Source organism: Podarcis vaucheri (genome assembly GCF_965113315.1).
Source record: "Podarcis vaucheri genome assembly, chromosome: 14".
Lineage (NCBI taxonomy): Eukaryota > Metazoa > Chordata > Lepidosauria > Squamata > Lacertidae > Podarcis > Podarcis vaucheri.
In genome coordinates, this window is record NC_138752.1 from 36,015,785 (window position 1) to 36,037,646 (window position 21,862).

The 21,862-nt window shown below is 48.2% G+C and overlaps 1 protein-coding gene across 1 annotated transcript in view; it reads left to right on the forward strand.

Moving 5' to 3' along the window:
* The first annotated feature begins 1 nt into the window (after position 1).
* The window catches only part of SEPTIN12 (septin 12), an 85,396-nt gene continuing 63,535 nt past the window's right edge, over positions 2–21,862 (forward strand). The window contains exons 1-3 of the mRNA XM_082199082.1: positions 2–88; positions 222–359; positions 16,462–17,829. Coding sequence (XP_082055208.1) covers positions 305–359; positions 16,462–17,829 — 1,423 coding nt within the window. The 5' untranslated portion in view covers positions 2–88; positions 222–304. The remainder of the gene's footprint in view (positions 89–221; positions 360–16,461; positions 17,830–21,862) is intronic.

Genomic DNA, 21,862 nt, shown 5'->3' on the forward strand with positions numbered 1-21,862 from the left:
TTCTGGGGTGGGGGGTGGAGAGAGAGAAGGAAAGTCAGTCTCTTTCCTCTTGCACTCTCTTTCCGAAGTAGAAGCTCAGAGCCTGGAGGTGAGTGTGGGTGCCGCAAAGCCTGAGAACTGGGGAAGAAATAATAATAATGATAATAATAATGATAATAATTCTGCCCCAACACACACCCCTTTCCCCCACGATCCCAGATCTCTTTTCTTTTTCTTTGCAGAGAGGAGGCAATTCTGGCTACACACGAGGACTGAGCCGGCCACCCTCCTCGTCCCAGGACCAAGCTGCCTGCCTGAAGGCAAGATGTCCCAGCTGTCTGTCAAAGAACATCTGGATGGGATTCTCTCTGACTTTGAAGGTAGGGCCAAGGGACCCAGGCGTCCGGGCGAAGAAGTGTCACTCTCTCGCCCTCCCCATCCATATGGTTCCTGCTAAGAGGGGGCGGGTTACAGTTCCAGAAGGCAGGGGGGTGCCTCGCTTTCCTGGAAAACTTGCGAGAGAGTGAAAGAGAGAGATGCACCAAATGTTAAAGTGTGGGTGGTGGCAGAGCTGGGTCTGTGAAATCCAGGAAACTTGGTGCTATAAGCTTGGTGCTATTTCTAATCCTCTTTTCAGAGGAGGAAGTTACCAAAGCAAACCTGCTGGAGTTTGGTGCTTAGTTTATTTTTAAAAAGAGAAAAGTTGGGTGAAAGTTGACCGCACAGTCACACCCTGGGCTGTGTGTAACCATGATTTTGCAGGAGTGCAGAATGCCGTATCGGGTGCTGGAAACAGCCACCTGCGCATTTCCATATTCTATAAGGTTTCTAGTCCTCATGCCTGCAAAGATATCGTTGAAAGTGTGTGGATAGAATAATATTTCAAGTGGGTGTGTGCTTTGGAGCCCTTTATAGATCCTCCCCTCCCCTCTACACCAGGGCTTACAAAATCAGACGAAATTATGCAAACCAGTATACATTATCCCAAGATGCAAATTGCATAAATTGTGTAGGATACAAGTTTCAGCTTTCTTGGTGTAGAATTTGGACGCCAAGTTCAAATGTGTTAAATGTAGAGTGCACGGTCTCCTGGTCAAAATCCAAAGCTGCCCTCTACTGAGCCAGTATTCTCTACACTGACTGGCAGCAGCTCTCCAGCGTCTCCAACAGAGGATGGGGCTTTCCCTGCAGGAACTATGTAAAAAAAAAAAAAAAAAAGGTTATTTGGGTACTCCAGCCTCCAGCCAGAGTTTAGATTTGCTCATTTAGCAAGCCAGTGAAACAAGGACTCGAACAGAACCAGCGATAAACACCGCAGACTCAAGATTGCAGTTGAAACGAATCACTCGGTTTATTGATGTGCGGTGCTTCATTCAAAGCATCTTATCTTCACATGGAAGATAATGACATTCTGAACTCTGAATCAGATACAACCACATAATGCAATATAGAGTTGGGATTGCATGAGAATAGCATTATAGTAGCGCTAACAAAACAATCCATCAGATTCTGCTATCTGCTATCCTAACTGAAGATTTGGACCCCTGATGTTCTCTAGCCCATCGCACCGTGTCATGGAATTTCTACGTTCCGTAGTATATTCTCATTTCTGTGTTTTGCAACTTACTTAGCGTTTTGGAATAAAGTTCATGGTTACCCAGCCAGCTGGGGGTTGGGGTGTGGGAATCACGTGAAGAAGAACTGAACAGATTCCAAGCAGAGAGAGGCAGAGGCAGATTCCTCTGAACATATTTTATATTAATCAGGAAGAGGATCAGGAGGCTGGAATTTTCCACCATTCATGTCAATCTCAATGTGCATGTAGCTGAACCCTCTTTTAGAGACAGACCAAGGCTGAGGAACCTATTTCAGCTGAAGGTGCCATTCCTTTCTGGACAACCTCCCCAGGGCTTCATACCAGTGGTGGGTGGGGCTAAAGGCAAAAGTAGGCGGAGCAGTGGATGTTAATTTTTACGTTTGTGTTTGTGTCTAAGAAGTTGGCCGGTTGCTTGTTCTGAATGGGGTTGTACCTTCTCGTATAGGAGGGCAGCAGGTGGGCAGTCTGGGAATTGCTTCTGGACATAGCCTTTGTCCTCTGAGACTATAGGGAGGGGTGCTGGAGAATTTTGATGGAAATGGAAGCGAAAGCTGCCGGTGTTTGCTTATTCATCCCATGACTGAAATGGAGATCAGACCAGTGAAAACAATTGGTTGTTGGTGTTGATGATCTGCAACAGATACATAATGATTGCATTGCACTAAAATGAATGGTGTGGCATAAGAATGCAATTAATTACATAAAATTCTGCCACAGCAGACAGTAAGATGAGTAGTGCAGGTTTTGTTGGAAGCCAGGCTTCAGAGGAATTGAAACAGCCTTTAAATGTGAACTGAATTGAATTTCTTCCCTAGACCTGGTTGTGCTCACGTCCTACTTGGGGTATCTGGTTGGCCACTGTGAGAACAGAGCGCTGGACTAGAGGGCCTTTGGCCTGATCTGGCAACCAGGATCTTCTGGTGGTCTTCCTCCCATCTGCCCTTGTACCATCTCACTCCCCTTCCCACAGCTTGACTTGGCCCAGCGCCAGGTGCCTAGATTGAAAGCTTTCGGGCAGGGACCTTGTCTTCCCATGCTAGCTAAAGCACCATGCACATACAGAGTTCCATAGGGATAAATGCATATAATACTTGGGAACACCATGTTGTATCTAGCTCGGTATCGTCTAGATCGACCGACAGCAGTTCTCCAGGGTTTCAGAGCGGGTTCTTTTCTGGAGATGTTGGAGATTGAAGGTTGCATCCGACATTCCCTTGTGGACAACCTTCTGGAAGCCCACAGCAGATAGGCCACACAGGTAGGCCAGAGACAAAAGTGGGCGGGGCAAAGAATACAATAATAATAAATAATAATAAATAATATTTTTATTATTTATACCGTGCCCTCCCCGACAGGGGCTCAGGGCGGCTAACACCAGTAAAATTACAGTAAAAACATAATGGGGGGGGCAGTTTAAAATACAGGTTAAAAATACAATTTAAAATGCAGCCTCATTTTAATAATAGCCCATAGATCAAAGCCATAAGGGGAGGGAAACATAAGGGTCAGACTGAGTCCAAACCAAAAGCCAGGTGGAACAGCTCTGTCTTGCAGGCCCTGCGGAAAGATCCCACAGGGCCCTAGTCTCTTGTGACAGAGTGTTCCACCAAGTTAGGGCCAGAACTGAAAAGGCCCTGGCCCTAGTTGAGACAATTCTTCTGTCTGTACAGTGTGCTACATTCAGCCATGCAAATGTCAAGAGGTTCCTCCATGTGCTCTTGCTTCTCTACCCAGGCAAGCAAGAGGCATTGTCCCAGCTAGCTACTCAAGGAAGGACCATGAGCAGAGATGGGTGTGACCCGTGGGAGACTCCCAATAACCGGATACAAATGACTGAATCCAGCCCCTGTGTCAGAGGTTCCCCCCTCCCCACCAAACCTGCACAATACTCAGTATAGATCCAGTGGAATTAATTCACTGAAAGCTAGCTATGCTCCAGCTCCACTGTTGGAGGCAACGTACCAGTTGCTGGAATTCACAAGTGGGGAGACACTGTTCCTCTGCCCAGGTCCAGTTTGCAGACTTCCCATTGAACACTGAGATCAGGATGCTAGAGCAGATGGGCCTGACGCTTTTCAGCTCATTAGTTTCAGCAGGTCTACTCTGAGTTTGATGCCTTAGTTTGATTCAGCCTTGAACTTGGAATCTTCTGCTTGCAAAGCAAAGTCTCCACCATTGAGCTATGGCCTCTCCCATAACTGGATGATGAAGATAATGATTATGATTCCCTAAATGATGATGATTGCCAGGGCTGTCTCATTCCTTGTCATGGCTGTCTCATCCATTGTCAAAATCTCAGCCGAGCCTTTGGCTTTGTCGAAAGCAGCAAAGTCAGGCTTAAACCTCTGCAAATATAGAGTGAGTGCGCGTTAATCAGAAGAAAATTTGGCCTGGTGAGTGTGTGAAATATATGATGCCTCTGTGTACTTTAATGTGTTTGTATAAGGGATTTCGATATGCCAAGGGCCCTTTGGGTGTGTACTTTAAAGATGGAATTTGTGAAAAACTCCTGCAGTAGAATCCCACCCCCAACCACCTCCGTTTTCTTGCTTCCACCGTTCCTGAAAGAAATATATTCGCCCCACCTCTCTTTGGCCCAGATGAAAATGAGCTCTGCCCAACCCAAATATCAGGGACCATCGCCCTCTGCCCATCTTGATCGATCAGATATTTGGGCACCTGTGTTGGAAACACCCACATGAGTTGGGCAAAAGGACTTCTTCACACAGCACATAGCTGGACTCTGGAATTCAATCCCACCAGGAGTGATGGCTACTCACTTGGATGGCTTCTCAGAGGATTAGATGAAGCTGTAGAGGCTACGTCTACCAGGGGCTACTGGTCATGGTGGCTAAATGTTCTTTCTCCCCTTTCAGAGGCACTCCAAAATGCCATTTACTGGGAACCACAAGTGGGGAGCCGGCTGTTGCATTCAGGTCTTGCCTACAGACTCCCCATAGGCATCACCATGAAAACAGGATGCTGGGTTTGATGCCCCATTGGCCTGATCCTGCTGGCTATGAGATATAAAACCATGCTAGTCAGTCAGTGCAGGCAGAACTGAGGGAGGCAGATCAACAGTTGGACTCTGTGTAGAGACTTGGTGAATCAGCCCATTTTGGTTCCTCACCTTTTCCCAATCTTAAATTCAGTTTTCCACAGCAGTTTGAAATTTATTTGTTTTTTTTATATAGTCCTAATGAAAATTAATCAGCACTTCAGTGCGGACTTCCTCTAATACACCCATTTGTATATGCAGTTTTGACTACGTGCTAATCCACAATTACTTTTCCTCCACTTTTTCCAGGCATGGTCCACAAGTTATATCTCTGTCTGGGTGTGCTTTTTTCCCTCCAAAGCTTTCCTTGCAAAAACCTGCTCTTTAGAGCTCAGTCAGAGCAAACAGCAATCTGCAGAAAAGCCAAATTGGCATTTGATCCGATTCAGCTTTACTGAGCAGGTTTTTGTGGGGAAAGCTCGGTTGGGGGGGGGGCACTAAAACACAAAGCATTAAACCTCAGCCTGGAAGGAGTGAAGGAAAGAGTATGGATAAGCCCAAATACCTGCAAAGCAATTTCCCCTAATATAATTCATTTTTGTATGTTAGTTTCAGAACTATGTGCATGTTCTGTGCACATTTTACCTTAGCATATGTATATTCATATGCATTGCAAAATTTGGAGTGTGAATTTCAAAAGATAGCTGAGTTTAGGTTTTGTGTCTCATTTTGGAAAGTGCAAATTAGGTACGTTCTCCTTTGTAAATGAGCTGAATCAAATTTCTCCCCCGTCCCTAACTTAGTGCAAGGCATTTTCTTATGGGGGTCTAGGCGTGATAATTAAGTAGAACCTCCTCATTTCAAGGCAGTATATCTTTGAGTTCCTGAAACCGGGTAGACCGGCTACTTTCATGCTGTGCCTGTTTGATCTCTGGAATCATCTGGTTGTCTACTTTGGGAGACAAGATATGTGTGACTAGATGGACTTTAGGTCTCCGTGAAGCAGGAACAAGTGTGGCCTAGAGAGAGTTCTGAGGGCCAGATAGGAAGGTCTAGAGGGCTGTATTCAGCTCCCAGGACTGAACTTCCCTACCCTGATATAGCTATTAATGGGATGGAATGGAACCTCGAGAGCCAGCATGGTGTAGTGGTTTGAGTGTCAGACCAGGACCTGGGAGACCAGGGTTCAAATCCCCCCTTCGCCATGAAATTCACTGGGTGACCTTGGGCCTCTCAGCCTAACCTACCTCAGAGGGCTGTTGTGGGAGTTAAACTGGGAGAGGGAGAGCCATATATACCACCTAGAGCTCCTTGGGGGAAATAAATACTGCTTGGCACAATCATAATAAATAATAATAAAATTTTATTTATATCCCGCCCTCCCCAGCCGAAGTCGGGCTCAGAGCGGCTAACAACAATAAAAGTAACACAACAATTAGACTAGGGCTGCACATACACCATACATTTAAAGATTCCCCCTAAAAAACCCATAATCCTGGGAACTGTAGTTTAAGGCTGCTGGGAATTGTAGCTCCACAAGCAATAAAACTACCGTTTCCAGCATTACTGCATGATTGCTTTAGATGGCTGGTGTGTACACAACCCAAATGACTCCCAAGATCCCTTCCAACCACATAATTCTACGAAAACCCTTGCACAGAGCAGAGGATTCTGGTCTGGGTTGTTGGCAGTGAGCAACAGTGGTGTGTTTGGCAGGCAGCCACTCTGGAGAGCAGCTGTTTGCACACACTGGGTTGAAACGCAGGTAATTAACCCAGCCCCACCATAGCATTAAGATACCGAATTATCCTGAAGAGTCTCCTCAGTGTGTGTTGGGAGGAGGGGGAGACGGCCTGTGTGTGCTCACAGAGAGCCTACAATAACCAGCTTGTCTCTGTTAAGACAGGAAGGGGGGCGAGAGGGAGGGAGTGGGTTGGGGAGAGAGAGAGAAAGAAGGCAGAAAAGCAAAAGAACAAGCGGCTTCCAATTACCAGCTGTTGCTGTCGCAATGTCTCCACTTCAGCATTTCACAGATTGTAATTAAGGAAAGTTTTGGAGCGGAGAGAGCGGAGGCTTGCAGGCAGGGCTTCTGCGGTGCTTAGATTACAAGAATTGTTCAGGGCATGGCAAAGCACAGAACAGCAAGCCCTCTTTGAGAGGGGATCCGTGGGTTAGGATGATGGGGGCAGACTCATGGTGAGCATGGTTAGACAAAATGGTTGGAAGGGAACTCCTGAGGTTTTCACACAATAGTCCAAGTATCAAAAATTGTGGAAATAAACAGGAGGCAAAAAGGGATCTGGGGAGGCGTGCAAGTCTACCAATGGGTATCAGCTATGACCATTATCTTGTGCTCAGGTCCTTTTTGTGGACTTCCCAGAAAAGGCATCTTCTTGGCCACTGCGAGAACTAGGCGCTGCACTAGATGGGCTCTTCTTATGATCTTACATGCACACACAAAGTCCAGGGTTGTAACCTTTATTTTCTGGCCCTGCTCCTGTGCCTTTTTCAGCAGGCAGGTGCTCCAAAATGTAGCAGTTTTTCCTGACATCGAGCAAATGATGGGTAAACCAACCCCAAAGATCAGGGGAATGGAGGGACTCAACCCCCCTCTTCCCACAAACACATTTTAAAAGGCTGTGGAATATTAATCAGCCCAAAGGCCTGGGTTAAGAGGAAGTATGGATAAGCCCATAGCCATGGCCACCAACTTGGATGGCTTTAAGAGAGTGGTGAGACAAATTCACGGAGAATAAGGCTGCCCATGGCTACTAGTCATCATGGCTACATCCTGTGTCCAAGATCAAAGGTGGCATGCCTCTAAATATCAGCTGCTGCTGAACAACCGGAAAAGTGGACTGTTCTGCTCATGCCCTGCCTGCTATCTTTCCTTGAAGCTTCCCCCATTGCCAGAGGTCATTTGCCTCTGAATACCAGTCGCTGGGAATCACAAGTGGAGAGAGGCTTCCCTTTGAGCACCTGACTGGCCACTGTGAGAACAGGATGCTGGACTAGGTGGCTCTAGCAGAGCTCTTCTTGTATTAATCTTTGGTTTTCACCATGGCTACATGAAAGAGGACAGGCTGTGCCCAACAGGCTCTGATCTAATCTGGGATCTGCTGGAGGAAACAGCTGACTGCCATTTCCCCCAAACACAGGGCTCCGTGGAAGAGTATGGGAAGAGAGGAAGCAGTCAGAACATTGGTTCATCTAGTTCAGTATTCTCTACAGTGATTGGTAGTGGATGGTTTTGGACAGGAATCTCTCCCAGCCCAGCCTGGAAGTGCTGGGGATTGCATCTGGGACCTTCTGCATGGGAGGCTGTTGCTCTGCCTGAGTCTTGTGGCCCCACACTGCAGGGGTTTGTGTGGTGGTATAGAATGGTGTTTTCTCAGCCTTCCCCTTCCACAAATTTGCGATATGGTGTCAGAAGTACCACTATTAGATAGTTTCTGGCTATGAGTTAGTGGAGTGCAAAGTGCTTTAAATTGAGCCACCTTTCTCTCCCCTAATTTTTTTTTTAATGCAAGATTTTAGTCCTTGGCTGTAAAGGTGTGTTTGAAAGTGTGTGAGTTTTAACCAGGCATTGCCCACACACTTTGAGAAGGCTAGAAGCCGTAGCCCTGAGGACTAAAAAACCTTTCTTCTCAAGAAGCTGAATTCTGCACCCACTGCATTCTTATTCTGCATTTTCCTCTGCTCCTGGAGAACTGTGAACACACTTTGCCATGAGTTTCAAGGAGCGTGTATGTGGGCGATCCCGTTGAGCTGATGTACAGACTTCCTTTCCCCCTGGCTGCTGTGGATCACGGCAACCTTGTGGGGGCAGGAAAAGGAGACGGGTTGGGGGAAGGCATCCCATCTAGAAATCCTTTGCTCACCAAGCGCGAGCAAGTGTGTGCAATACTGTTATTGCTTCCAAAGGAATGCACCCACACCTATAATTACTGACATTAACCTTTCAGCCATCAGTCCTCTCCATTGCTAGGGAAGCCACATTCCAGAGATTGGGTTGCATTCACTGGGTCAGGCCAGAACGAGTACAAAACAACAACAACAACAACAACAACAAATTTCAGTTCTGGATGGGTTGCAGAGGAGTAGAGGAATAGCTGCTGTTAAATGCACAATTTCTCGGGGCCAGATTACTGCTACTGATAATAATAATAATTTATAATAATAATAATTTATTATTTATACCCCACCCATCTAGCTGGGCTTTTTTTGCCCTACCTGTATCAGTTCCAGAAACAGCCTCTGTCACCACACAAGCAGCAGCAGTGGCCATCAATGTAGGGACAGACCAACCATTACTTTTCTGTACCCCAATTCTGTTCCTGAAGATGGTCGGGAAGGATTGCATGGAGAGAAAGAGAGAAAAGCAGCTGTGTTGTTTGTCCGTGGGTGGTGGTGGTTTGAGAGCTCAGTGGCAGAAACATCTGGCCTCTGACAGTGGAGCAGCAGTGGCTGGTGGCCTTTGGGAATACTAGGGCAGAAGGCAGAGAGTTCAAGAGGAAGGAAAGCCAGAGCCAATAACCAACAGAGGCAGCCTCTGACTGGTTGCAAGCAAAAAGGCAGGGAGGTGGGAAGAGGCTGAAGCTGATGGGGCGCTGGCCCCATTCGCCCTCATGGACTAACCTCCAATGCAGTGGAGGTGCAAAACGACACTTGAAGAAGGTGCAAAGCAGGGCTGCTGAGCCAATTGACCTGGATAAATTGGGTGCAGACTGGGAATAATCCCAGGAGCATTCAGCTCCTGGATTTGAGGTTCCCGTTGGAGTATTTCACAGATAAATAAAACAGGAACACTCCTGTAACACCCCAAAAACCCACATCTCAGCTCTCGGCCTGCTTTGCTTCCCTCTGCTTTTCTTCACTGACACAGCCATATTCATTTAACTCTGCAGTTAGGAACATAGAACAGTGCCTTTATATTGAGTGAGATCACTGGTCCATCTAGTTCAGTATTGCTTGCACTGACTGGTAGCAGCTCTCTGGGGATTGAGACTGGAATCTCTCCAAGCCCAACTTGGGATAGGCCAAGGATTGAACCTGGGTTCTTATGCATGCCAGACAGATGCTCTGTCCCTGAGCCTTGGCTCTTCCCCATCCTGCAATGGAGCCGGGCGGTTGCAGGGTTTAGAAAGGCTGTTTTGGTTGGCGCCCAGTCCTGAGAGGCGGCTGGATTGACACGCACGCTGCGTGAGTGTCCGGCACGAGAGGTTGAGGTGCCCCCTGGCCCTCCAAGTCGGCCTTTTGATTCCGTGTTGACAATGACAAAGTGCTTTGTGCCACCCTCTCTGCCTAGTTCAGGGGTCAGCGCAGAGTCGACAGGGGCTTGACCTCTGAGGGCAGTGCAGGGCAAAGTGCAGAAATGGATTCCTCTCCTCGCCCCGAGGGAGGTAGTAAATGTTATAGTTTATGATGGACACTCCAGCCGAGCAGGCAAAGGTGGCTAGAGGAGGGGAACAAAAAGAAAGAAATGGTTTTCTTGACATTCCTACAGGAGAAGGCTTGTAGCGCAATGGTAAGAGCATCTGCTTTGGATGCAGAAGGTCCCAGGTTCAATCCCCGGCATCTCTAGGTAGAGCCAGGAGAGACTCCCTACCTGAGACCCTGAGGAGCTGCTGCCAGTCAGTATAGACAGTATTGGGGTAGATGCACCATTGGTGTTATTCAGCATACTAGAGGGCTGCAGCTGAGTGTTAGGACACTTGCTTTGCATGCAGAAGGTCTCTGGTGTTCCTATGCTGCTAGGCAAGTAGGAATCTCCTCCAGACACACAGGGTTGTTTCCAATGTTAGTCCTACTCAGAGTAGACCCATTAAACTTAATGGTCATTATTAATTTAGATTCAGAGGGTCTAGTCGAGTAGAAGTTAGGTACAACACAGAGGAGCTTTTTTTAAAAAAAGAATCTATTACAAATCACTAACATAAACTTGCTTCAGACGTTCGTTGTCGATTTATCTGGGTTCTTGTAGTCTTTCTTATTTTTTGCAAAGCCGAGGCTACAATTCTACACATGCTGGCCTGGGAGCAAGACTGATTCAGCTCGTAGATATGGGCAATATTTCTTGTTTGGGGTTGGGTTGTTGTGGTGGGGGCTTGTGGAAGGTGGAGGAAATCTTTGGGTGGTGCCAATAAATTGGAATAGTCAAACATTAGCTTGGGACGTTTTAGCTTAGAGAAAAGGAAAGTTAATAGGAGACACGGTAGAAATTTATGAAATGTACACATGGCATGGGAAAAGTGGATAGAGAAGAGTTTTGCTCCCTCTCCGATAAGCCTGGATCTTGTGGCGATCCATCGGGACAGATAAAAGAAAAACCTTCATCGTGCAATGCATAGTTATTCTATGGAACTCTCTGCCACAGGAGGCAGTGGTGGTTGCCAACTTGGATGGCTTTAAAAGAGGGTTAGCCAAATTCATGGAGGAGAGGGCTTATCAAACGCAGCAATGCTTCTGAATACCAGTTGCAGGAAGCCTCAGGAGAGTTGGGTGCTCTTGTGCTCAGATCCTGCTTGCTTGTGGCCCACAGGCACCTGAGAACAGGATGCTGGACTAGAGAGGCCAGCATGCTCTTAAGTTTGCTTTGCCTTCCTGCCTAAGCAAAGCTCCTTCCTTCCTCACCAGGTGGCTGGTTCCTAGGTGAGACCTGGCAGCGCACATTCCAGGCCCAGCCAGTATTCATTTAGCAGCGCCTTGGGCTTGTTGGAGCAAGCTCTCACGCCTGCTTGACTCCAGTAGGAAACCCCTCTTGTGCCCTTCCTTCCAGGTGGAACCTCACCTTCTCTTTGATTAGCTTGGAAGATCCACTTTCACCTCCAAAAGCCACAGGGCTGGCGAGGAAGTAGATCAGCTGCAGAGACACCTGCATGTACCTCGGTGAGCCTTCGGTGAGCTTGTCAGGCCAGTGATCCCTCCAGCATATAATTGAACCCATGTGGCTGATGAACTGAGGCAGAGGGGATTCTCTAGGGCAGAGATTGCTCCAGAGCTGGGAGTGTGTTGGGAAGGAGGAGTATCTGTCCTATCAAGCCAGAAAGTGGGGGAGAGTACAGTGGTACCTCGGGTTAAGAACCTAATTTGTTCTGGAGGTCCGTTCTTAACCTAGAGATGAGGATGAGACTAAGGATGAGGCAGCTTGCAGGCAGTGCCACCCCTGCCCCCGGGCACACTGCAAGCAAGATGGCAGGCAGGTGGGAGGCTGACTTGGGGCAGAGTGAGGTTGGTCAGGCAGTGCCCCATTCATCACAATCGGACAACTTGTATCTTGAAACTGGGCTTGGACCAGTTTCCTCTGTAAAGTAGGAGACACAGCCACCTTTCGTGAGAATAAATACTTAAACTACACTCCCTCTTTGGTTATTTAACTTATACAGTGGTACCTCGGGTTAAGTACTTAATTCGTTCTGGAGGTCCGTTCTTAACCTGAAACTGTTCTTAACCTGAGGTACCACTTTAGCTAATGGGGCCTCCCGCTGCCCCTGCACAATTTCTGTTCTCATCCTGAGGTAAAGTTCTTAACCTGAGGTGCTATTTCTGGGTTAGCGGAGTCTGTAACCTGAAGTGTCTGTAACCTGAAGCGTCTGTAACCCAAGGTACCACTGTAGGTTTCAAGAAGGACTGTGGGGCTTGCCAGCTGCTGTTTCCAGCCTCTGCCATCAGTGCTGGTTCTGACTTCTAAAAAGTCTGTCGCAGAAAAGTCCAGCAGTGAGTGCTTGCCATTCCTTTAGCACAATTTATTTCATAAAATTTATACACTGCTTGAACGTAAAACAGGAAAAAACTAAAAAGAGTTGCAGTGTTAAAACCACCTCAGTCCACAAAGCTCACTAGATACCCAATAAACTGTAGTAAAAGGCGCAAGGAGATAGGATAATAATATATTAAGGATGGAATAACAAATAAAGTGAATAACACAATAGTAACAAAAATAATAGTAGGTAAAGAAGATTGCACACGGGTGGAGGGAAGTACTGGGCTGTGAGGGAGGGAGGTGAAGGGATTAACTGAAATTGTTAAAGATTGGTATAGGACTTAAGAGATTTAAATGTTCATAAAGATTCTGTAAGGAAAGCAGAAAGCAGCAAGAAATATCAAGTAAAGGTATCGGAGAGGAGATCAGTGTAAATGAAAACATGAGACTTACGGTTTTGTTACATATGATTTTATTTTGGAGTTGTCTGTTTATTTTGGAGTTGTTTGTTGTAAAGAATGTATATTATGTGAATAAAATAATAAAGGACCATCAGAGACTGATACTGAAGAAGTAGAACAGGGGAAAATAAATAAATAAATAAACTGTAGTGTATACACAGCCTAAGGGACGCGGGTGGCACTGTGGGTTAAACCACAGAGCCTAGGACTTGCCGATCAGAAGGTCGGCGGTTCAAATCCCTGTGACGGGGTGAGCTCCCATTGCTCGGTTCCTGCTCTGCCAACCTAGCAGTTCAAAAGCACGTCAAAGTGCAAGTAGATAAATAGGTACCGCTCAGGCGGGAAGGTAAACAGCGTTTCCATGCGCTGCTCTGATTTGCCAGAAGCGGCTTAGTCATGCTGGCCACATGACCCAGAAGCTGTACGCCGGCTCCCTCAGCCAATAAAGCGAGATGAGCGCTGCAACCCCAGAGTCGGTCACAACTGGACCTAATGGTCAGGGGTCCCTTTACCTTTACACACAGCCTAACGTCTCTTTGAAAGGTTCTTAACCAACTTTGCTGCCTTGGGGAATCCTTCTGTTCCTACTGCTGAATGGGACCAATATATCTGCCCCCCAAGTCCGGCCCTGATGGTGCCACTGCCTTCCACAGCCTGGGAGGAAATACATTGCTGGCTTTACTGAAGTTTAGCTGCATCTTCTCCAGTCCATTGTTTGTTTAGGGTATGCAGTCCTGACTCTCCTGCCTCCAGCAGGCAGTGGCGTTCCCATCCCCACCAGAGAGAATTCAAGCAGCCTGGCAAAAAAGGCAGCATCACATTTCAGAAGCTGTCAGCGGCGCTGACAGATGGCTGGAGTCCCCTTGGGCTAGGATGCTGGCATCGCCAGACACCAGCTGGCGCTTCAAACACTGCGCCCGGGAAGCCCTGGCGCTCTGAGGGTGTAGCCCTCTCCATCCCTGAGGCTCTGGGTGGCTTGTAATTGGAAAGTGCATACCAAGAGGGCAGCACGTGGGGCTCTTTAGCTTAGAGAAAAGGGCAAGGAGAGGCGACGTGATGGAAGGTTATAGAATTATGCCTGGCATGGAGGAAGCGGGCAGAGTGAAGTTTCCCCCCCTCTCTCACAGCACTAGAACTCGTGGGCGTTCAGTGAAGCAAAATGCTGGAAGATTCAGGCCAGACCTTCTTCCTGCAGTGCAGAGTTAGCCTTTGGAACTCCCTCCCACAGGAGGCAGGGATGGCCACCAACTTGGATGGCTTTAAAAGAGGATTGGACAAATTCATGGAGGAGAAGGCTCTCAATGGCTGCCAGATAGGATTGTGATGCTTTGCCTCTGCAGTCAGGGACAGAAATGCTTTTGCACCCCAGCTGCTGGAAATAGCAGGAGGGGAGAGGGCTCTTGTGCGTGAGGGTTTCCTAGAGGCACCTGGTTGGCCACAGTGAGAACTGCATGCTGGACTAGATCATAGCTGTCAACTTACAGATTTGAAAATAAGGGACCAGCAGCCTCGAAAATAAGGGATCAGCAGCCAAAATAAGGGATTTTCCGGGCACAGGTATGTTCAACTTCTGAGCCCCTCCGAGCCAAAGGCAGAAAGCCCAGCCAGCAGCCAAACGAAGCCTCATCAGTAAGGGACAGCAGCGGGATAAGGGACTGTCCCGCCAAATAAGGGACACTTGACAGCTATGGACTAGATGGACCACTGGCCTGATCCAGCAGGTTCTTCTTACATGGTACATACGCAGCCAATTTTTATTTTACTTTTTACCAAAAAAAAAAAAAAAAGGCATATTCCCCCTCCGTCTGCCAGAGGTTCCCCACCCCTGGTGAAAAAGATAGGAATCTAGACCTTAGCCATCCCAATTGCCACATGCATTTTTGGCCTCCCCTCTCGCAAACTGCGAACTCTTGTTTGCCCCGGTTGCCCTGGTTAAACTGGGGCAGCCACCAAAGGAGCGAGGAGGGAAACAGTTCAGGGAGCCAGATCTGATTACTCGGGGATGCCTCAGGCAGGATCCTTTACATGCTGCGGCTGGAGGTGAATAAAGCGGTTACTGTGTTGTTGCTACCCCTGCCCCCGGGAAGCATTCTGAAGCAGATGACACAGATACCGTATCGCAGGGGAGATAAAACACAGCAAACAATTAGATGCAGGAGATTAGAGGCCTCAGGAGTAGATCCAAGAGTTGACTCTGGTTTCCCCTTTGGGAGATGCTAACAAAACCGTCTGTTTGAAGGAGGCAGCCAATAGGGGAGCCTGCCTGCCTGCCTCTTGCCAGCTCTCCCTTCCTCCCTCTTGTTCGCTGAGAGAGCACCTGCTTGCAGAGGGCCCCAGAATCAATTCCCAGCATCTCCAGGTAGGGCTGGGAATCTTCCCTCTCCAAAACCCCGGGGAGCCACTGCCAATCAGTGTGGAAAATAATGAGCTAGATGGATTGCTGGTGTGTCTCAGCAGCTTCTGAATTAATATAGCCCTTGATCCAGAACCATGAAGACTAGATTCTTACTTTACTTTGAGCAAAGGGTCAAAGTGCTAGAGTATTTGCTTTGCATGCAAATGATCCTAGATTCAATCTCCAGCCACTCTGGATAGAGCTGGGAGAGATTTCCAGTCTTGAAACCCTGGAGAGCTGCTGCCAGTCAGTGTAGACAGTACTGAGCTTGATGGACCAATGGCCTGATTCAGTGTAATGCTGCTCCTCTACATACACACAGAGATAAAAAATGGGGGATATCCAGTTAAGGTCACACCCACAGCACACATTTAAAACTCTCTTATAATCCTTGAATAGGCATGACTTCCCCAAAAGAATATCGCTAAGGGTCCTGGGAACTGTAGTTCCATGAGGGGTCTCATAACAACTCTCAGAACTCTTAACAAACTACAGTTCACAGGGTTCTTTGGGGGAGCTATGACTGTTCAAGAGCTGCAGTCAGATGACAGCTTTTCTTTTCCTTGCCAGTGACTCAAATGCTCTTTAGAAGAGGGATCTACTGCTCCAGGTGTGAATGTGGGATGATTTCTGGCCTCTTAGGTTTCTGCATGAGTCCAAAAGCCTGCAAGACCTTAATAATAATAATAATAATAATAATAATAATAATAATAATAATAATAATAAAATTTATTATTTATACCTCACCCATCTGGCTGGGTTTCCTCAGTCAATCTGGGCGGCTACCAACAAAACACTAAAATACTATAACCTATTAAACATTAAAAGCTTCCCTAAACAGGGCTGCCTTTAGATGTCTTCTAAAAGTTTGGTAGTTAGTTTTCTCTTTGACATCTGGTGGGAGGGCGTTCCACAGGGCGGGCGCCACTGCTGAGAAGGCCCTCTGCCTGGTTCCCTGTAACTTGGCTTCTCGCAGTGAGGGAACCGCCAGAAGGCCCTCAGCGCTGGACCTCAGTGTCCGGGCAGACTAGGAAAGAGGCATGTGACCCTCCGAAGGTTTCTTGAGTTGACATTCTGCACTCCAGTCACAGCTGCACTGAAACCTTTGCTATCTGAACTGTTTTCTATGGAGCAGCAATCACTTCTCCACCAGGGAAGAAGGTGAAATCTGCATGTGTTGTTCTGTCCGCTTTTGTCTCTGGGCCCCAACCACCACTGTCATTTGGCCCTCAGAAGGATTTGTGGCCCTTAGGCCTGGAAAAAGACCGTGGTCCTTTGCATTGTGGGCGCTTGTCTGCCTAACGGGTAACTTCCTCTTATCTTCTGCAGCCCTCAAGAGGTCCTTTGATATGGAAGATGCTGAAGACGTGCCGGCTTTCCCACCTTCATCCCCACCTAGGTCGCCCCTCGGCCCAAGCCCACCTGGTGGCATCCACTCCACAGGCAACGGAGAAGGGAAAAGGTTGAGGCCCCCTATCCAGCCCACATACCAAGCCCACATCAGCCTGAGCTCCAGCCCCAGCCCAGCCCACAGCCCCATTCTCAAGTCAAGAATCGGGAGCAGTCTCTCTTTCAACCGAGGCACCACCCACCCGCCTCGGGCCAATGGGACCAACCTCAATAGGGTCTCGTCCTTCCAAACACGGCTAAACCCCAACGGGCTCTCTTCATCCTTGGGGCCAGAAAGCGACAACGAGAGCCTCCACAGCTCTTCCTCTAGCTTGGAGTGCCCCATGGCCTCTAAAGGCCCCCGGAGCAGCACCCAGCAACCTGAATCTCTGGGAATCGGGGCCTCCCACCTCCCTAGTCCCATCCTCAAGAAGTTCTCCTCTTACGGCAACGTCTTCCGTGCCGAGGTGGGCCGACCCATCCGGCAGGTCTCCAAGGCCACCGCCAACCACAGCTCGTTGCCGTCGCTTGACCTGCACATTGCCGAAGACCAGGGACCCAGTCCGACTCTCTGCTCCACGCCAAACATGGACCCTGCCATCCTTCAGAGCTCCGGAAAACACAACTGCGTCTCCCCACTGCCGAAGAACAGCCTTCTGATAAGAAAGGAGTCCCCCATTCCTCCATTGGAGGTAAGCCAGTTGGCAACCGGGAGCCCTCCTGGTGTGGTCCCCAAGCAGACGACGAAGTTGCAGAAATTCCCCATCAGCCTGGATGGGTTGATTGGGAAGACTCCGGAGAGTATCGTCCCAGTGGTGGTGACTGACTCTAGGTCCAGACCGCTATCTAAGGCACAGCTTCAGGTGAGTCTTGGCACCAGCCCTGGACTCTCCCACCAACCCCAAGAAGTAGCCGGGGAGGATAAAGCTGTCGTCAAGGACAGTGTTTCCCTGCCGCCATCTTCTGGAACAGTTTCAGGGAAAGGAGGCAGTGAGGGTTTGGTAGTAGCGCCTCAGGCTGCTTCCTTCCGGCTGGTATCACAGCCTCGCATAGCACAGGTCACTTCTCAGCCCTCCTCTCTTGGGTACCAAGCGACGGTGCCTCCGCAAGGTATCCCATCTGTGCCCATCCTGAGGGAATGCAGTGGTGCCCCGGCTGAGAGGATCGACTCAGCTTTCTCCCAAGAGGCCTCCAAGCTTCAGACTCTGCCGTCGTCTTCTTGCACAAGGGAAGGTCTCCTTGTGGGAACAAACAGGCCTCTAGAGGTGTCCCTGGAGAAGAAGGATTTACAAGACATATTGAAGGGAGGTAAGTGGAGTCACTGCATAAGTTTTGCCTGGATTAAAAAATAAATAAATCCCTAATGCTCTTCCTCTGGTAAAAACTGTTCAGGGATTTGGAGAGCCTCCAAAAGAGGTTTTGGGAGAGCTTATTTGGTGCCTCCCAGTTGCGGTTTTCATTTCTGCAGTGGTATGTTGAGGTCGCTGTGGAATTAAAGGCCACCCTCACGCCATACTTTTCAAACCACTGTGATACCACTTTAAACTGCCATGGCTTCCCCCGAACAATTCTGAGAGCTGCAGTTTGTTAAAAGGTGCTGAGGGTTTTTAGGAGACTGCAGTTTCCCTCGCAGAGCTGCTATTCACAGAGCAGCTTAACAGTCAATTCCTCTTCCCAGGAAACTCTAGAAATTGTAGCTCTATGAGGGAAATAGGGGCCTAGCGACTATCAGCACCCTTAACAAACTACAACTCTGGGGATACTTTAGGGCAGGCATGGCCAAACTTGGTCCTCCATATGTTTTGGGGACTACAACTCCCATCATCCCTGACCACTGATCCTGTTAGCTAGGGATGATGGGAGTTGTAGTCCCAAAACATCTGGAGGGCCAAGTTTGGCCGTGCCTACTTTAGGGGAAGCCATGGCTCTTTAAAGTGGTAGCATAGTGATTTAAATGTATGGTGCAGCAGTGAGAGAAGATGAGGGACCAAAGCAAAAATTAGTGATGGTGGTGGCCCTGACTAGTGATGCCTGGTGCTGGCATCTCAGTGCTGACACCTGCTGTCTAGGTCCAGCTGTGTGGGGACAGGCTGCTGGTTGTTTGTGACAAAGGGGAGGTGCTCTGTATGTGCCCAGGGGCACTTTACTTCCTTTTCTGTTTCCCCCAGTTCAGAAAGCTGAGCTATGTAGCTTAGCCTCACTCCAGAACCTGCCATTTATAGTACACACAGAGAGATTCCTTTGCAGTTTCATCTTCTCACATCCTCCTTTGCCCCAGGCAATGAATTTTTAACCCAAGATCACATTTAACGTCTCTCTCTCCAAAACCTGCAGAAGAGGTATGAGCCCCACCCAAGGAAGGGAACAAAAAGTCACACGTTTTGAGGGGCATCCGTTCCTTGCTCTCTGTTCTCGGCTCTGTCTGTGGCATATGGGGATGATTCCAAGCAACCATTGCTTCTGGAAAGAGACCATCAGCAGCACTTGTCAGTCTTTACCTCCTTGCCCCAAACCCTCTGGCTTCAAAGTGTCTCACTTCCAGTGGCCTTGAGAGAGTGGGGGAGAGAGAGGCTGTTTCACCCAGGACCAGTGGCCTGGTGGCGTGATTTTGAAGGACATGAGTTCATCATGACAGCTCACAGCCATGCGTCCCACAAGAAATCAGACAGTGTAGGCAGGTATGTTGGTTCAGTATTACACACAAAGAGACAGCAGTACGTAGCACAATACCTAATTTATTAAGACTAGCATGACTGCAGTCCTTACGCATATTTCCCTGGGAGTAATTGCTGCTGGAATTCAGCAGTGCCTGGTTCCTGTTTCATCGGTGCAACTTGTAAAACCCTTGAGCTTCCCACTCCTGTCCATTGTTAATATTTTTTCCATTGAGTTTTCTAAAAAGAAAAAAAGAAATACGATCGATCAATACAAACTAAGTCATAATCAGTCAAGGCAATGTGTTCTGTGCAGGAAAGGGGGAGAAGGGGAAGGGGGAAATGTCTGGTAGCACAAACCAACCCAGTGCTTGAACATTCAAGCAAAAAAGGAATTTATGTATCAGAGAACTTCCCATCTTTCTTGTGTTGATGAAAGGCCACCTTCTCTTCCGCTGCCAGTTGAGACATATCCTCCATAGCCCTTGGCCCCATGGCTGTTCCCAAGCCACCCACCTCCATACACACCAATCCCCAATAGCTCAGAGGTGGAGCATCTCCTTGGCATGCCGAAGGACCCAGGTTCAATCCCCAGCTTCTCCAGGTAGAGATGGGAAAGAAGAATCAATAATGAGCTAGTCTGGGCCCAATGGCTTGACTCAGTACAAGACAGCTGACCATGTTCCTATTTAAATCAGCCCTTTGTTCAGAACCCTGAAGACGTGGTTTCTTTTTAGGGGGCGGGCTGCAACCCTGTGGTGGAGCACATGTGTTGCTTGCAGCAAATCACCAGCCTATCTAGATAGTGACGGGAACAAAGGCTGCTGCCTGGAGAGCCACTGCCAGGCAATGCCAGCACTACTGAACTAAAAGGAACCAATGGCATGACTTGGTTAATAATAATAATAATATGATAATAATAATAATATAAAAGACCTACACTGGCTCCCAGTACGTTTCTGAGCACAATTCAAAGTGTTGGTGCTGACCTTTAAAGCCCTAAACAGCCTTGGTCCAGTATACCTGAAGGAGCGTCTCCATCTCCATCGTTCTACCCGGACACTGAGGTCCAGCGCCGAGGGCCTTCTGGCGGTTCCCTTGCTGCAAGAAGCCAAGTTACAGGGAACCAGGCAGAGGGCCTTCTTGGTAGTGGCACCCGCCCTGTGGAACACCCTCCCACCAGATGTCAAAGAGAAAAATAACTACCAAACTTTTAGAAGACATCTGAAGGCAGCCTTGTTTAGGGAAGCTTTTAATGTTTCATAGGTTATTGTATTTTAGTGTTTTGTTGGAAGCCACCCAGAGTGGCTGGGGAAACCCAGCCAGATGGGTGGGGTGTTATTATTATTATTATTATTATTTTATTTATACCCCGCCCTCCCCAGCCAGAGCTGGGCTCAGGGCGGCTAACACCAGTAAAATTACAATAAAAACATAATGGGGGTGGAAACAATTTAAAATACAGGTTAAAAATACAATTTAAAATGCAGCCTCGTTTTAATAGTAGCCCATAGATCAAAACCATAAGGGGAGGGAAACATAAGGATCGGACTGAGTCCAAACCAAAGGCCAGGCAGAACAGCTCTGTCTTGCAGGCCCTGCGGAAAGATGTCAAGTCCTGCAGGGCCCTAGTCTCTTGTGACAGAGAGTTCCACCAAGTCGTATCCAGCTTCCAAAGTTCCTGCGAGGATGCTGAGTGCTGAGGCGTTCCCTGTCCCAATCCCCTGTGATACACCAGCCTCTGTGGCCAGAGGTGGGGTTTCTCCAGCAGACAGACATGAAAGGGGTTCCCCCAAAGGGCAGGAAGTTTGGAAGCCACTGCTTTTAAGACGAGCCACCCAGCTGTTTCCCCTGCAGGAATGAGGTGTGCAGCTGGACTATGAAGGTTGCTTGCAAGTCACTGAGGATCCTCCGTCTCCAAAATGTCAGACTTTCCCCCAAACCCATTATTCATCTCAGGGCCGCTCTAGGCTTCCTCTCTCTTCAGAGGACACCATGTAGGGGGAATCTGTCAATTTCAGCTTCGCTCAGTTTCTCATGTTTCTAATCTTCACTTCTTCACATTTCTACATCACCCACACCCACACACCCCATCATGAAAATTCACCAGCATCTTCCTGTGTATTTCTCCCAGCATACGCATTTTTGCTTCATGTGCACATTTCTGCAAGCTGTTTCCCCTCGTGCAATGCTTTTCTTTGTATGTTATGTCCACCAATATATATGTGTTTTATGCACAGTTTACCCACATACATGGATATTTTGGCAATGCATTACATGGCCGCAAGCCGCAGAAATGCATTGCAAGATTTGGAGAAGTGCAAATTTTGGAAGACAGCCTTGTTTCGCTTTGCATATTGTTTTTGGAAAGGATGGGTTAGGGAGGTTCGCCTTTAGATGCAGAGTGAATGACTTTCTCCCCATCACTAGAGAGGACACTGGGTCACTTGGAGAGAAGGCCAGGCCTTGGGCCACTTTTAAAGTCTGCTGCCTGTTCTCCCTTCCCTCGGGGTCAGCCATGGTTTCTGCTCATAGCTTTTCGATGAGGCAGATCTTGGTCAGTGTCTGGATGGAAACTGGAGGAAGTTTACTTTCCAGAGCTTCCTCATTTTTGAGGCATTAGGAGGACAAAGCGGTTCTCTGTTCCAGTTTCTTCTGTGTCATGTTGGCTGCACGGCCTCTTGTCT